At 37.7% G+C, this 15,856-nt stretch overlaps 1 protein-coding gene across 3 annotated transcripts in view; it reads left to right on the forward strand.

Moving 5' to 3' along the window:
- The first annotated feature begins 1,095 nt into the window (after positions 1–1,095).
- Positions 1,096–15,856, forward strand: part of LOC127796749 (SART-1 family protein DOT2) — a 47,061-nt gene continuing 32,300 nt past the window's right edge. For 2 of the 3 annotated variants that reach the window (XM_052329109.1, XM_052329111.1), the window contains exons 1-2: positions 1,096–1,370; positions 1,577–2,639. In XM_052329109.1, coding sequence (XP_052185069.1) covers positions 1,699–2,639 — 941 coding nt within the window. In that variant the 5' untranslated portion in view covers positions 1,096–1,370; positions 1,577–1,698. Of the gene's footprint in view, positions 1,488–1,576; positions 2,640–15,856 lie in introns of all 3 variants that reach the window. The other variant, XM_052329110.1, reaches the window with a different exon arrangement.

Below are 15,856 nucleotides of genomic sequence, written 5' to 3' on the forward strand. Positions count from 1 at the left end.
AAGGGGATTATATCGAGATTCGTGGACAAAAACTAAGGTTATTAACTTAGTACGAAAGTATTCTTATCCCAAAAGGTGAATCGATCATCTCAGACGCTCTTACACCCGGCTTGATAGAATGTGAGGGGGTTAATCATGGTGATTCAGTCGGGCACGGTGGCTAGACCAGTGTTCACTGCGCACAAGGAGCCCCCTCATTTTGAGAGATTGCTCCCACACTGTCGCTGACGAGACTCGATCCTTGTCCCAAACTTCACTTCAGAAGCACTTTGTGCCTTTAGCTGTGACCAGCTGAACTATCCATGCAGGCAGTACGAAAGTATTCTTGTTAACAAGAAGATTATAGCAAGATTATAATTCTTAGACAAAAGTTAAGGTTATTAATATTGTTCTATAGTTAAAGCTTTCGAGTTTAAAATATTCAAATTTTTAAAAAACTCAATTCACTTCTATTAAAACATTTTTATGAGCAACATCTTTTTAAGATGATGAATTGCTCTAGTTGTCGAAGGTGATTACGATGATGAATTTGTCAATGAATTTGGTTAATAGTCTATTGTAAATTTAATATTAAATATATATCTAATTACCTCAAATTTAATTTTAAATCTGATCAGAGATGGTTTAAATATAATTTTATTAGTTTCAATTTAATGTAAATTATAACAATAGTCTTTGAAATTTGCATTTCATAAAAACTGATCTTTATATTTTAATTTTAGTCATTATAGACACTAAAATTTGATTTTTATTAAAATTTAGTCCATATTTTTTGATTTTCGTAAACTGTTATTTATAAAAACTGATGTAACATGCATAAATATAAAATTTAGATTTTTATGTTAAAATTAACTTAAAACCCATAATTAAATAATTTTCTGATTTATATTATACACGTCCAGTTAATTTTTTACTAAGAGATTTAACTAAAAATTAAGAAATAATTAAATTTTAATAAAAAAAGCAAGAATTAACAATTATAACGATAAAATTAAAGTAAAATAATTAATTGATTATAAACTATAAAATTTAAGAAATAATGGAATTTACCCTTTCGACTCGCATATGATCCCATAGCCAATGAACTTTGCAAATTGTGCTCCAGAGCCAAATACCCAATTACCCATAGAACCCGACCCACTTCACTCCATCTCCTTCTCGAATCAAGTCCTAGGTCTCTCGTTCTCAGGCATTTTGTAAATCGCGGCAAAATCATCTAGGGCTCGAAGTTCATCTACAGCTTGTTCTTGGGTTAATCGGTGCTTCCATTGTCGGCTTCTCGCGTGTCGAACGGTGTTTGTGCTTCCAGCCCTCCATTCCATTCCAAAATCATCTAGAGCCCCGATCTGAGAACTAAAATAACCCCACCGGTATACGGCTCCCTCTCGGCCTTTTAATTTAGGTTACGCAGTTAGCACTTTTCTGTGTTACATATGGATGTTTGTACGTGCGTCGGTGCGTGCATACGCGTATAGGTTGATTCAACTGTACGTGTTCTTACGAGTTTTTTTTTTGTTCAGTATATTCGTTCTTACGAGTTCAATTAAATAAGTTTATGTGTTCCTCCAATATTCAGGTATCAGTATTTGGGGCTTGTGTTCAAATTAGCAAACTGTGGGAAGCTGAGGCAGAGTTCTAAGCTAGTGCCTTGCGCTTATTTTGCCTTGGCGGTGTAATTTGGTTGCAATCAGAACGTGCATGGATAGGTTAGAATTGAGGCGCGAAAGAAGTGTTGAAACAAGGGATCGTGGTGACTCTCCATTGAGAGGGAGGTGGGATGCAGGATTTGATGATTTGGAAGAGAGTGGCATAGATAAGTCGAGAGACTCAGGCAAGCATCGTAGGAATGAGAGGAGTAAGAGCAGCCGAAGAGAAGAGAAGGATCCTAGAAGTAGAGACCGTGACCGGCCAAAAGCTAGTGACGCTTTGAAAGACAGAGAGAAAGAAGGGAAAGATTATGAGAAATTAGATCGAGCAACTAGTAAAGACAGGAGGAAAGAAGATAGAGATGATTATGACAAGGAGCGGATTAGAGATAAAAGAAAGGAGAAAGAATACGATCGAGAGAAGTACAAAGATAAAGAGCAGGAGAAAGATAAAGATCATAAAGACCGAGGGAGGGAAAGAGATCGTGATGGAGAGAGAGGTGGGAAGGATGGTGAGCGATCAAGGGAGAAGGAGAGAGCAAAAGAAAAGGGCAGAGAAAAGGATAAAGAACGGGAAAAGGAAAGAGATAGGGCAAAAGATAGGGAACGGGAAAAGGAGAGAGAGAAACATAAAGATAGAGATAGGGAAAAGGTAAGTGGCAAGGATAGAGATAGAGATGCAGCTGAGAGAGAAAGGGTCAAGGAGAGAATCAGGGATGAGGAAGCAAATGAAGACCGAGAGAGACCTAGAGAAAGAGATAAAGTGGGTCGAAAACATCAGGATGAAGGTCATGATAGGGGCAAGGATGCAGGAAAGGAAGATATGCTGAAATTAGACCGCAAAGATGATCAGGATATGGATATAACCAAGCGGGGGAAGGTTTATCTTCATGGTGATGACGGCATTAGGTCCATTAACCATCAACAGCTTGCTAATGGAGAACCCAGTGGAGCACAACCGCCGGCCTTGGAGCTTGTACAACGTATTTCAAAGTAAGTAATGCTTCATCTGGGTAGCTTTTCTTTTTCAATGGTGGGCTGGGGTGGATTACTGCTTTACTGTCTGAAGTTTGATGTTGCCCGTATATGTATCACTTCCTCGATGTTCAAAATTCTGTTCTTTCTTGGACTTCTACAAGGTTGATTTTAATTTCCTTTTGGTTTTTTGTGGCATACCCCTAACATAAATGCTCTGGAAAAATGCAAGCAGCCATGTAAAATTTTAACTGTATTATGCCAATAACATGTTATGGGAATTACAAGAGGAAAGGATATACTTGAATGGTGGTTTTGTCCAAAGGATATATATGGAAATATTGTAAGAAGAAAACTAAATGCAGGGTTATTTTCTTTCATTAGGATGTAACATGTTCAAATAAATATGGGAGCATGACACTTGAGCTGCTTTTCACATTGATAGATAGAGGTAAATGTAATAGAAGCTTCGATTTTGTAAGTAGAACATAAGATGTGTGCAAGAACATATTATACTACATATTCCAAAAATGTGGTGCAACAGGTGTTGACTTGTATAAGATATTTATGAAATTAATATGTTTATGTTGCCAAATTAATCTTGTAACACTGTATTTGCATGGCATCATAGCTAATTTTTGTACATTCTTCTCATCAACACTAAACCTCTCCATATATGGTGCCTAGTTATATTTGATTTTAGCTTGTTAAGGAAACTATTATAGGAATAAATACAATCATAATTTTAGGATCACTTTGCACCATTAAATATGTCATTTTAGAAAGTAAGTACCAATTAGTGAATCACTAAGGGGTTGTTTGACAAAGCTTTTAATTTCTTATTTTTATTTTTCTATTTTCATTTTTTATTTTTTGTGTTGAGTTCATTTGACTCCCCTGGCTTCCCCTCTAGTTGCCCCATGGAAGCGTACAACTGCAAGCTGGAACACCCACCTACACACATGGCATCTTGGCATAGGATCACGGGAAACCCCTTAGGCCTTTCTCCCAGTGTTTTGAAAAGCTCTAAGTGCAGGAGGCCTATGGAGCGTAAACACTCTTTGTGGGTTTGTGTTCTCCCAATTTAGCTAGCACACTGTCAAGCCCTTGCATAATCCATGTGAATCCCAAGCATTTGTAGTGATTGAACATTTGACTACCATTAGCTACAGTAACAGACAAGGGGGTCGTGGCTGTCAACGGCCACTTTAGGTCTATAGCGGTTGTTTCGCTAAGGAAGCTATGGGTGCTTCCACTGTCAATCAGCACCATTAACTTTCTTTTTCCCACTTGGCCCTTCACTTTGATTATCTGTCCAATCGGGCTGCCTTTTAACGCATGAAATGAGATCTCCCCTTCTTCCTCCCTTTGCACTTCTTCATCTTCTTGCAATCCTTCTCCTTCTGCCTTCTGCCACTTCTTGTTCTTCTTTTTCTACTTCTTCCTCTTCACCCATTCCCTTTATCTTCATTAGTTGTCTTTTGCACTGATGGCCAAGGCCGTATTTCTCACCGCATTTGAAACACAACCCCAATTGCCTCCTTTGTTCTATCAGACTTCCTTTCCCTCCATTGCTGTTTACTACTGGCTTGGTCGTTGATTGGTTAGGCCATGTTATCAAGGGTCTAGAGCTCCCTCCCCATACTGTTCGGCCAGGATACTTGGCTTATAAGGGACCTTATGTTTTTTGAAAATGGCCTCTAAGGTCATTTCTTGAAGCCTTGCCCTCTCTGCCGCCTGACGTATTGTTGTTGGAGTCATCATCTTTACCATGAGCCATAGCTCCTCCTTCAACCCACTCACAAAAATTAATACCACATACTGCTTGGTAAGTCCGAGTTGAATCGTACATACCAATGATCTCAATTCTTCGAAACGGGCAAGGTACTCCATTACAATACCTTCTTACTTCAGCTTACTAAATTCTTCAATCACATTCATCATCTTCTTCTCTTTGAACGTTTGCAAAGGCCATCTGCAAACACTCTCCACCCCCCTTGCTAACCTCCATCTTGGACCCTCCCCTGGTACCAAGAATTTGTTACTTAGTTCAAGTAGGTAGTCGCTAGAGTTAATTTTTGATCATTTGTTGTTTGATAGAGTTGAAAGAATCGTTCGCACCACCTTAGCCACCACCTTAGGCTCTTTCCCTCAAACAGTGGTATTTCCAACTTTGGCATGGGTGCATGGCCGTGTGCCATTGATTGCACTGTTCTTCCCATGTTTTCTAACTGCTGCTCCGCCTCCTCCATAACTCCTTATGCGCCCAATCGATCACCGTGATGCAGGAAAATCGATGCTGACGCCCGTCTTGGCGGAAATTCCGGTGATAGCTGGAATTGGGGCAGAGAGGCTAACATATTTAACATACTGTTGATCCTCTGGCCTTGTTGTTCCATAGTTTCCTAACACCTTTGGATCGATTCTTGGCATCTTTCGACAGTTTCTTGCTACTTTTCTGAGGCCGCTTGCATGAGCTCCTTCCACTCGGTCAATTCTTCCCTCGTTTGGCGCAGGGCCTCGTGGGTGTTATTCACGCCAAATTCCATGGTTTCTAATCTTATCTCTAGTTGCCTCAGGCGTGTTCCTTTGGCCATTGCTTCTTGATCCTCGATTGTATTGGGCCGCGCTTGTTCCTTCCGCTATTGTTGCTACTACCCATCACCGGACCGACCGGCTCTGATACCACTTTGTCAAACCCTTGAATTAGGGCTTGCAATTTGGTAATATACGAATGTGAGAATTGATAGAAAGAAAGAGAACAGAAAGAAAGAAGAGAGAAAGAGAGAATCAAGAGAGAGAGAAATTTATTATCCACTTCCAAGATATATCTCAAAGCGCTATAGGTCCATGTTTATAGGACCTCTAGCTACTAACTACCCATGGGCTTTAGTTAACCGTTCACAACATTTCTACTAACTCCCTTATTTCCCCATTTAGACCCTACATTTTACAATATTACACACTACTCCCTAGGGTCGTGACACACACCCTTTTAGTTTATTTCTAGGATCATCATCATCATTATCGTCGCAAGCCTTTATCCCACTAGGTGGGGTAGGCTACGTGAGTTATAGTTATTCAATCATAGCTTTGTATGACCACATTTGTAAGACTGTTGTATCTCATGTCATGTCTAAGCGGGGTTTTCTAATCAACTTTTCTTTTCTCTTTTTTTTTGACCGACCTAACTTGTTATGTGTTTATTGGTGTCCTTTCCATATGTCTAAATCATCATAATTAGGGGGTATACATGATTTAGTTTGGTTCAGTTTATTTTTTTTTTAAAAATGATTCGGTTTTCAAATTTTTAAAAATAGGGTGTTGCCAAATGATTTAAATTAAGTAGACGATTGAAATTAAGTACATTAGTTTAAATTAGTGAACTGGAAACCCAATATGCTTCACCACCCAAGAGACATAGATTAACTAGAAGAGTTATACATTAACTAGGAATTCTAGAAGACATTTCTAAATTAAGAAGACATCTCAAAAGACATTTACAAATTAAGAAGTCCAAAAATTTTTACCTTCAAAAATTAAAAAAAGAGTCATAATAGAAAGATCTATGAATACTTAAAATATTGGGCATCTAGATTTGAGGTTGATAAGTTCTTAGTTCCCATGGGTTAGTGCTAAACCTTGACGTAATAGGATCAAATCCAAGCTATGTTGAATCCCAGAGATACAATTGTTGAATCCCTTGCATAATGGGGGGCTCCCACTATCTTCAAGAAGCTTCATCGCATCTCGTAGCAAGAGATTTGACATTTCTTACAAGTTTCATATTCTTTAATTTGTAACACAACCTATATTCTCATAGTAAGAGGTTTATGGGTTGTGTTACAAAATTTGAAGTCGAATCATAACTATAGTATTATATTATATAATATCTCCTTAGAAAATATTTTAATGATAAAGTTTTTACCCAATTTTTTTCTTAAAAAAATTATACAAAAGTTTTATGCAAAAAAATTGTATTGATAATGAAATAAGCTAAAGTCTTGAAAGCTTACTTGAGAATTTATTGAATCCAAAGGGAGCTATTTATACAAGGTAAAATAGCTTAGAAAATAGGAGCAAATTCAAATTTAGATAGCAGTAACTAATATTCTAAACATGTTGGCCTTTATCTTCTGGTTTCAAGCTTGAATCTTTCCCTTGAATCTTGGAGCTTTATCCTCTCTTCCAGGCTCATTTTTAAATCTTTATTTTATCTAACCACCTTATCTTTCTTTTCTAAACTTGAATACCTAATCTCGTTGAACACTCCCCCTCAAGCTAGAGAATAGATAGTCATTCCCAGCTTGCCAATTAGCAATTCGAAACCTAGTCTTGCCATGGCTTTTGTAAACACATAAGCCACTTGACTTGTTGTAGGAATATAGGATAGGTTAATTCCTCCTTCCTCAATTTCCCTCTTTATAAAGCTTTTATCTATTCTCACATGCTTCATGCGATTATGCTAAACTGGATTTTTAACAATACAAATTGCTGATTTACTATCACTGTACATCTTTGTTTACTGTGATAAAAGAATATGCAAGTCTTCCTTCAGCCTTTCTAACCAAATCATTTCACAAATTCCTTACTTCTCCATGTAACCTCATTTCCCCATACTTTGGTATAATAACTTGAAGTTGATTGGCCATCTTCAATAGACCCCGCCCAATCTGCATCAACAAAGTCCTCAATTCCCCTCTCCTCGATTTTCTAAAATTGTAATCCTTTTCTAGGTGTCCCTTTTAGATACCTTAGGATATGAAACATAACATTTATGTCTTTGAGTGGGAGAATGCATATATTGACTTATCACACTCATTGCATAGGCTATTTCCAGCCTTGTAAGGGATAAGTAGATTAATTTTATGACCAACCGTTGGTATCTTTCCTTTTCTACTGGGGCATCATCATTGATTTCTCATTTCTCTAGATTTTCAGTTCTTTTCTAGGGATGTTCCAGCAAGTCTACACCCTAACATTCCTGTTTCTTTCAATAAGTCCAGTGTATATTTTCTCTATGAGATGAACAAACCTTCTCTACCTCGAGCCACCTCCATTCCTAGGAAATACCTCATTGTTCCTAGGACTTCAAATTCAGCTCTCAATTGCTTCTTCAAGCTCTTTATTTCTTGCATGTCATCTCCTGTCACTATAATATCATCTACATAGACAATTAATATAGCCTTCCTTCCATTTGCTGTGTGTTTTATGAACAAAGCATGGTCTACTTGCCCTGTTTATACCCTAACTGATTTAAGGTCATATTGAACTTCTTGAACCAGGCTCTTGGTGATTGCTTTAACCCATATAGAGACCTTTTAAGTTTACAAACCTTTCCACTATCAACTTCATGCTCAAAACTAGGAGGAACCTGCATATATATCTCCTCATCCAAATCTCCATTAAGAAAGGTATTTTTAATATCAAATTAAAATAAAGGCTACTCTAAATTAACAGCAATAGAGAGTAATGCCCTAATATAATTCAGCTTAGCCATATGAGCAAATGTCTCTTCATAGTTGTTCCCTTAGGTTTGTGTGAACCTTTGGGCCACCAATTGAGCCTTATATCTTTCAATACTCCCATCTGTATGATGTTTTACTGTTAATACCCACTTACACCTCACTACCTTCTTATTTGAGGTCAATTATACTATATTCCATGTATTATTTCCAACCAAGGCTTTCATTTCTTCCAAAACAACGGCCTTCTACTTAGGATCCTTCATAGCACATTGGATAGTTTGGGGAGTTTCAATGTTGTCAATACTTGCAACTAAAGCCCTGAACTAAGGAGACAATTTTGTATAGGTCAGATGATTAGAAATAGGGTACTTAACACATGACCTTACCCTTTTCGTAGTGTTATAGGAACAACCCAATCCAAATCATCCATCCTTGTAGTAGTGTTGTCCTCAGATGGACTAGCCTCTGGAATTGGTGGTTGACTGTGTTGAGGTTCTTGATGGCCTTTAGGCCGTCTGGAAAAAACTAGAAGAGGACTGTTAGTAGTTGGAATTGGAAGATGAGTGGCAAGGATTGATTTATGAGTCTGGATATTGGGCATAGAGGTATCAGGAGTGTGTGGATCAGGGTGTGAATCAGGAAGGTGGTGCAAAGAGGTATCATAAGAGGTAGGAGTTGCCAGCATGTTGTGAGGAGTTGATGCTGATGATGCTCCCCCTTGAGAACATACTGGCAGTGTAGAGTCAAGCAAAGGAAGAGAGATGAGAGGATCCCAATGCCACTTTGTATTGTCAGTCTCCTCTAGAGAAGATGTAGGAGGATAAAATGGGTGATCCTCATAGAATATGACATCAAAGCACACAAAAAATTTGCGGGAGGAGGGGCAATAGCACTTGTATCCTTTTTGGGAAGGAGAATACCCAACAAAGATACGCTTAAGTGCCTTTGGTTCGAGAGGGATTGGTGTTGCGAACATACACAGTTCAACCAAAGACCTTGGGAGAAAGATAAGTGAGGAGATGAACATTTGGACACATATCACAAAGGGTGTTGAGAGGAGTTCTAAATTACAGGGCTTTAGAGGGAAGCCGATTGATTAGATAAGCAGTTGTAAGAACAACTTCCCCCAATAGGAATGAGGAACATAGGTAGTGAACATCATAGCTTGTGCCACCTCAAGCAGGTGTTTGTTTTTTCTCTCAACCACTCCATTTTGTTGAGGGGTGTACGGACATGAGTTTTGATGAAATATGCCATGTTTAGAGAGATAGTCAGTGAAATCATGAGAAAAGTATTTTCGGCTATTATCAGTTCGAAGAACATGAATAGGAGTTTGAAACACATTCAAAATGAGTTTGTGAAACCTTTTGAAAGTGTTATTGGCCTTTGATTTTTCTCTCGTAAGATAGACTCAACAAACTCTAGTATGATCATCAATAAGGGTGCGTTTGATTGCAATGGTAGAATTTGAGTGAAAAGAAAATGAATTCCAGAGAATTGAATTGCCTAGAATTAAATTCCAGGCAAAATATCAATTGAAGGTGTTTGATTGGCTTAATTGAATTTCAAGAAATTGTCTAAAAATAAATTAAATATATTACACAATATTTAAAAAAAATATATATATATACATATATATATAATAAAACTTGAGGATGCCATGGCCACTGTTGCCCCCATGGCCGCCGCTGCTACCTCCATCGCCGCCACCGTCAACATCGTCGGTCACTGACTCCATCACTCGGTGCAGATCTTGTTGCCTCCATTGCAACCATTCACAACAATCATCTCCGCCCCCACCACTGACTCCTCCTCCTCCTCATCTTGTTCTTCCATCCTCTCCGTAGATCTCGCCATCGCCATCATCTTCTCCTCATCTTCTTCTACTTCCATTCTCGCTATAGATCTCGCCATTGCCAATGACACCGTCCATAACTCAACTCATCTCTGCCATCGCTACCGTCTAGATCGCCATTTTTGGAGTCCCTCTTCGTTGATTTTGTCATTCGCCAATGACACTACTACCTCCATTGCCGCTGCCGAGCTTCCCCTGTCGCCATCATTGCTGCCAAGCTTCCCCTGTCGCCATCGCCGTTGTCCCCTCGGTCGTTGCCTCCCGTTCGATCGCCCTCTCTCTCGCTCGCCCTCTCGTTCGGCCACTCTTCTTCTCCTCTGCCTTTGCCAGATCGCTCCATCTCTCCTTGCCTGGAAAATCTATTCCAGGCCCCCCCATGGGAAAATGAATTCCAGTAAAAGTGGAAAAAGAGGGTCATGTGAGCTAAAGTGAAAAAATGTTTTCCATGGAAAAATTGGTTAATCAAACACTACAAAAGCTAGAATTTGGGTTGAAATTGGCCATTTTTTATGAAAAAAGTGTGCAATCAAACACACCCTAAAGGTTATGAACCATCGAGAACCCGAGATATTGGGATGCTTAGAAGGACCCCAAATATCAGTATGGATCAAGTTAAAAGGTTTAGATGGTTTATTGGGCTGTATAGAATAATGAGAACAAGGTTGTTTTGCAAGAGTACACTGCTTACATTTAAAAGATTGATTTCCTTATTAAGGAAAAGGTGAGGATACAAGGATTTTAGATATGGGAAACTAGGGTGTTCTAGGCATTTATGCCATTACAGAACATTGACATTAGTTGTTACAGTAAGAACAACTTTATTAGTTGAAGAACTTGTAACATCTTATGTCATATTGTAAAGGCCATCTCTAGCCTTAGCATTGCCAATTATTATTCCCGAAGCCTGATCCTGAAATATACAGTAGGATGGGAAAAATGTTACACTATAATTCATATCTCTTGTAAGTTTACTAACTAATAATAAATTGCAATGCAATCTCGGTACATGTAGAACAAACTTCAACTTTAGTTTTGATAAACACATTGTTCCAGACCCCAAGGTAGGAGAGGTTGTGCTATTAGCCATAGAAATATCAATAGTTGTGTTACAAGGTTTATAATACATCGTAGAGTTAGCCAAACTTGACATATGATCATCCACTATTCAAGCATGTTTAGGGAGCTTTTGTGAGACTAGGGAGTAATGAGGAATACCTTGTAGGGCTATTGAAGTTGTTGGCTGAGGAGTAGGAGGACTTGAGGGGTGCCTTGATTTAGCAGCCTGTATAAGGTTTGAACCTGCTTTATTGATAGGTTTAGATTCGAGCTCTTCCTAGATTCAGTGGAGACTTAGGCAACATAGGTTGATCTGGTTCTTTACCTCTTGTTTCTGTTGGACAGAATTAAGGAGCTGAAGACAGGAAGACTTTTAGCTAAAGGAGGAGTCTAGTAGATGTGGATAAATTAGAGTAGATAATATTAAATTTATATAGTGTAAATCTTGTTGTAAAGTTGGATTTAATTCCTAAGTTTTAGGAGATAGCTTTTCTATTTTTTAGGAGATAGATATTCTAAATCTTCTCCTATTTTCTAGGAGGAAGAATAGGATCCTAAGTTGTATATAAACTCCTCTCTTGAGTTCCATTAATTTATTCAAGTCTTTAATCTTTGGAAGATCTTTGTGACCACCGATGCTACATTTTATGAAGATCTCTCCTTTTACCAATCATCCCATTGTTAATCAGCCATCTCCTTCCCAATTACTCTCCATTGATCATCTTCTGCTAGTATGCTCTCAAGGGGGAGAATTACCACCTGAGAACATTCTGGCATAACAATCTCAATCTTCTTCCCTTTCTTCCTCCCCTATGCCGAATGTAGCCATCTTTCCTAAACCCATGTCTTGTTCTAGTGTTGATAATCTACCGCCTGGCTTAAGGGCTGATGATCCTTTACTGGTGTACTCAAGACGTCCTTAGCCTAAACATTGCCGGTCATCACTTCTAGAAGTTGGTCAAGAAGAGGACAACTTGAAAAAGGATGAGACAGAAACTGACCAGTCGACCAGTGACCAGCCTGCCAGTGGCCAAGATGATCTTGATTGGGCTATGCCAATTGCTCTAAGGAAGGAGGTAAGATCATGTGCAAAGCACCCTATGATTAATCTTCTGTCTTATTCTAAATTGTCTCCCCCGTTCAAAGGTTTTGTGGCACAAATTGATAGCATTCGAGTACCAAAAAATGTTCAAGAAGCTATGAGTGATCCCAAATGGAAGAATGCTGTTATGGAGGAAATGAATGCTCTTATAAAAAACAATACTCGGGACGTTGTTACATTACCTGCTAACCAGAAAGTAGTAGGATGTAAATGGGTTTTTTTAGTGAAGCATAATGCTAATGGAAGTGTGGAACGATACAAGGCTAGGTTGGTAGCCCAAGGTTTCACACAAACCTATGGGATTGACTAAGAAGAAATCTTTGCTCCAGTGGCAAAGCTTAACTCTATTCGGGTACTAATTTCCCTTGCTGTTAATTTGGATTGGCCCTTGTTTCAATTTGACATTAAAAATGCCTTTTTAAATGGTTACTTGGATGAGGATATTTACATGAAGATGCCTTCTGGTTTTGAACAAGGTGTTGGCTATGATACAGTGTGTAAGCTGAAGAAATCTTTGTATGGACTTAAACAATCCCCACGAGTATGGTTCAAGAAGTTTAGTATGAGTCTAAACTGGGTAGGATATAAGCAAGGGTAAGCTGATCATACCTTATTTATAAAACACACGGCAAGAGGAAAGAAAGTTATATTAATTGTGTATGTTGATGATATTATTGTGATAGGAGATGATTTGCAGGAAATTGAGAGCTTAAAACAACAATTAAGGGCAGAATTTGAGATAAAAGACCTGGGAATCATGAGATATTTCCTAGGAATGGAGGTTGCTAGGAGCAAGGAAGGCCTTTTCATCTCACAACGAAAGTATACTTCAGATTTACTAAAGGATACAGGTATGATGGGATGCAGGCTAGCTGGAACTCCCTTAGAGAAGGGCTGGAAAAATGATGAGGAAGGAAAGGATATTCTTATAGACAAGGAAAGGTACCAAAGATTGGTTGGAAGGCTCATATATTTGTCACTAACAAGACCCGACATAGCCTATGCAGTTAGTGTGGTAAGTCAGTATATGCATTCTCCTACTCAAAAACACTTACAAGCAGTGTTTCATGTTCTTAGGTATTTAAAAGGAACACCTGGAAAGGGCCTATTATTTTGGAAGACCAACGAAAGAGGGATAGAAGGCTTTGTGGATGTTGACTGGGCAGGATCTCGTGAGGATAGCAGGTCAACCTCAAGTTATTATACTAAGCTATGGGGGAATGTGGTGATGTGGAGGAGCAAAAACAATTAGCGGTGGCTTACAACAGTGTTGAAGCTGAATTTCGAGCCATAACTCATGGAATTTGTGAAGTAATTTGGTTGGAAAGCCTGATGGAAGATCTAGGGATACCCTTAACTCAACCAACCAGGGTTTATAGTGATGGCAAATCAGCTATGAGCATTGTAAAGAATCCAGTGCAGCATGACTGAATGAAGCACGTGAGGATAGACCAAAGTTTTATAAAAAGGGAGATAGAAGAAGGAGGGATTAGTTTGTTCTATATTCCTACAAAAAACCAGATAGCCGATGTTCTCACAAAGGTAGTTGCAAGACCGAGTTTTGAAGAGTTAATTGGCAAGTTGTGAATGACTTGCATCTATTCACTAGCTTGAGGGGGAGTGTTGGACGGAATTAAGGAGCCGAAGGCAAGAAGACTTTAAGCTAAAGAAGGAGTCTAGGAGATGTGGATAAATTAGAGTAGATAATATTAAATTTATATAGTGTAAATCTTGTTGTAAAGTTGGATTTAATTCCTAAGTTTTAGGAGATAACTTTTTTGTTTTTTAGGAGATAGATACTCTAAATCTTCTCCTATTTTCTAGGAGGAAGAATAAGATCCTAAGCTGTATATATACTCCTCTCATGAGTTCCATTAATTTATTCAAGTCCTTAATCTTTATAAGACTTGCTTCAGTTTCATGGCTTCCAGTTTGCTGGTTTGCCATGAATCTTCTAGCAGGTTTCTCGTGTATGGTAGGGTTTGTTGCAGTGGTCACACCATTGCTTGTCCTTCCTTTGATTTCTTGACAAAGTATCCACTTGTTTGATAGTAGCAAGAGCAGAGTTTTGATGATTTAAAATGGAGTTTGTCTGTTGGGTAAGCATCACCTTATGCCTGTTTTTCTCTCTTTTTACCTCAACAAACACTTCTCTAAGTGTAGGTAAGGGTTTAGTACCCAATAATTTTCCACGAACTTCATCTAAATCAGAGTTAAAACCATGGAAAAAATAAAAAACATGATTTTTTTCTAACATTTTATTTTATTTTGTGCTATCAGCTGAACACTCTCAATTAACAGTGTAGAATAAATCCATCTCATGCCATAACACAATCAAAACGTTATAGTATTATGTAACATTCAGATTACCTTGTCTAGTTGTACAAATGGTTGATCTGATCTCAAAACATTGAGAGTTATTCACAAAATCTGAGTACATTTCTTGGATTGGATCCCAAATCTCCTTCCCTATCTCGTAGGAGATAGGTTTTCCCGATCTTTAGCTCCATCGAGTTGATCAGCCATGCCATAATAGTTGAGTTTTCTGCTTCCCAGGTGCCATAATTGGATGCTGTGGTTGGTGGAATAGGAATTGCTCCTATCAAGTATCCAACTTTTCCTTTCCCTTTGATTACAAGCAATATCGATTGAAACCATTATCTGAAATTACTCCCATTTAACTTATGTTGAGTAATCTGTAGAGGATGGTTATCAATAGGATTTGTGGAAAAATTTTGGTGGAGAATGAGGATTAGGAGAATTCATGGCTGAGGCTTCGCTTATGGTTGGGTTTGGTGGAGTTTTGGCCATGATGTTGTAAACAGCCTAGACCTCAAGATCTAGGTGACCATGATTTGGCTTTGATACCATAAAATAAGCTAAATTCTTGAAAGCTTAGAATTTATTGAATCTGAAGGGAGCTATTTATAGAAGGCAAAATATCTACTCTATCTCTTAGAAAATAGGAGCAAATTCAAATTTAGATAGCAGTAACTAATGTTCAAAACATGCTGGTCTTTATCTTCTGGTTTCAAGCTTGAATCTCTCCTTTAAATCTTGGAGTTTTATCCTATATCTTCTAGGCTTCCTTTTTAAATCTTTATCTTATCCAACCACCTTATCTTTCCTTTTTAAACTTGAACACCTAATCTCGTCCAACAGATAATTTTGTGATAAAAACAACATTCATTAAAAGGAATCAAATAAATTTTTTATTATAGCTTTTCTCATACATTTTTTTTTATTATTACTCATATGCATAAACTGAAAGCACAGTAGCAAGAAACCTTGTTGCACAATTACTTAAACATTTATGAATTATGAGTTGAATTGTTTTTTGCAAGACTTAATCTTTATGTGTACGTTGTTTGAATGCTATTGAAGCAGCTTTATATATATATATATATATATTTTTTTTTTTTTGTGATGAGATATTTAGAATTTTAAATTTGTATTTTGTGATGTATTTGTTATTGCATTGGCTATTATATGAATTTTAATTATTTTAAATATATTTTATTGCTTTTTTTTTTTTTGAGTTTACATTGGAAGTTAAAAGATTTTATATAATTTTTATGTAATCCAAATTGTGGTTAAACCAAACCCTACCATAATTTTATGTTTTGATTTGACTACTAAAAGTGGTTTAGTTTGGTTTGAAATTTATGCAAACTGTAGTTTACAGTTTGGTTCTCAAACTAGACCATGCACACCCCTAATCTGAAACATGTCTTGCTTATCTTTAATAAGTTCC

Source organism: Diospyros lotus, chromosome 3 (genome assembly GCF_014633365.1).
Source record: "Diospyros lotus cultivar Yz01 chromosome 3, ASM1463336v1, whole genome shotgun sequence".
Lineage (NCBI taxonomy): Eukaryota > Viridiplantae > Streptophyta > Magnoliopsida > Ericales > Ebenaceae > Diospyros > Diospyros lotus.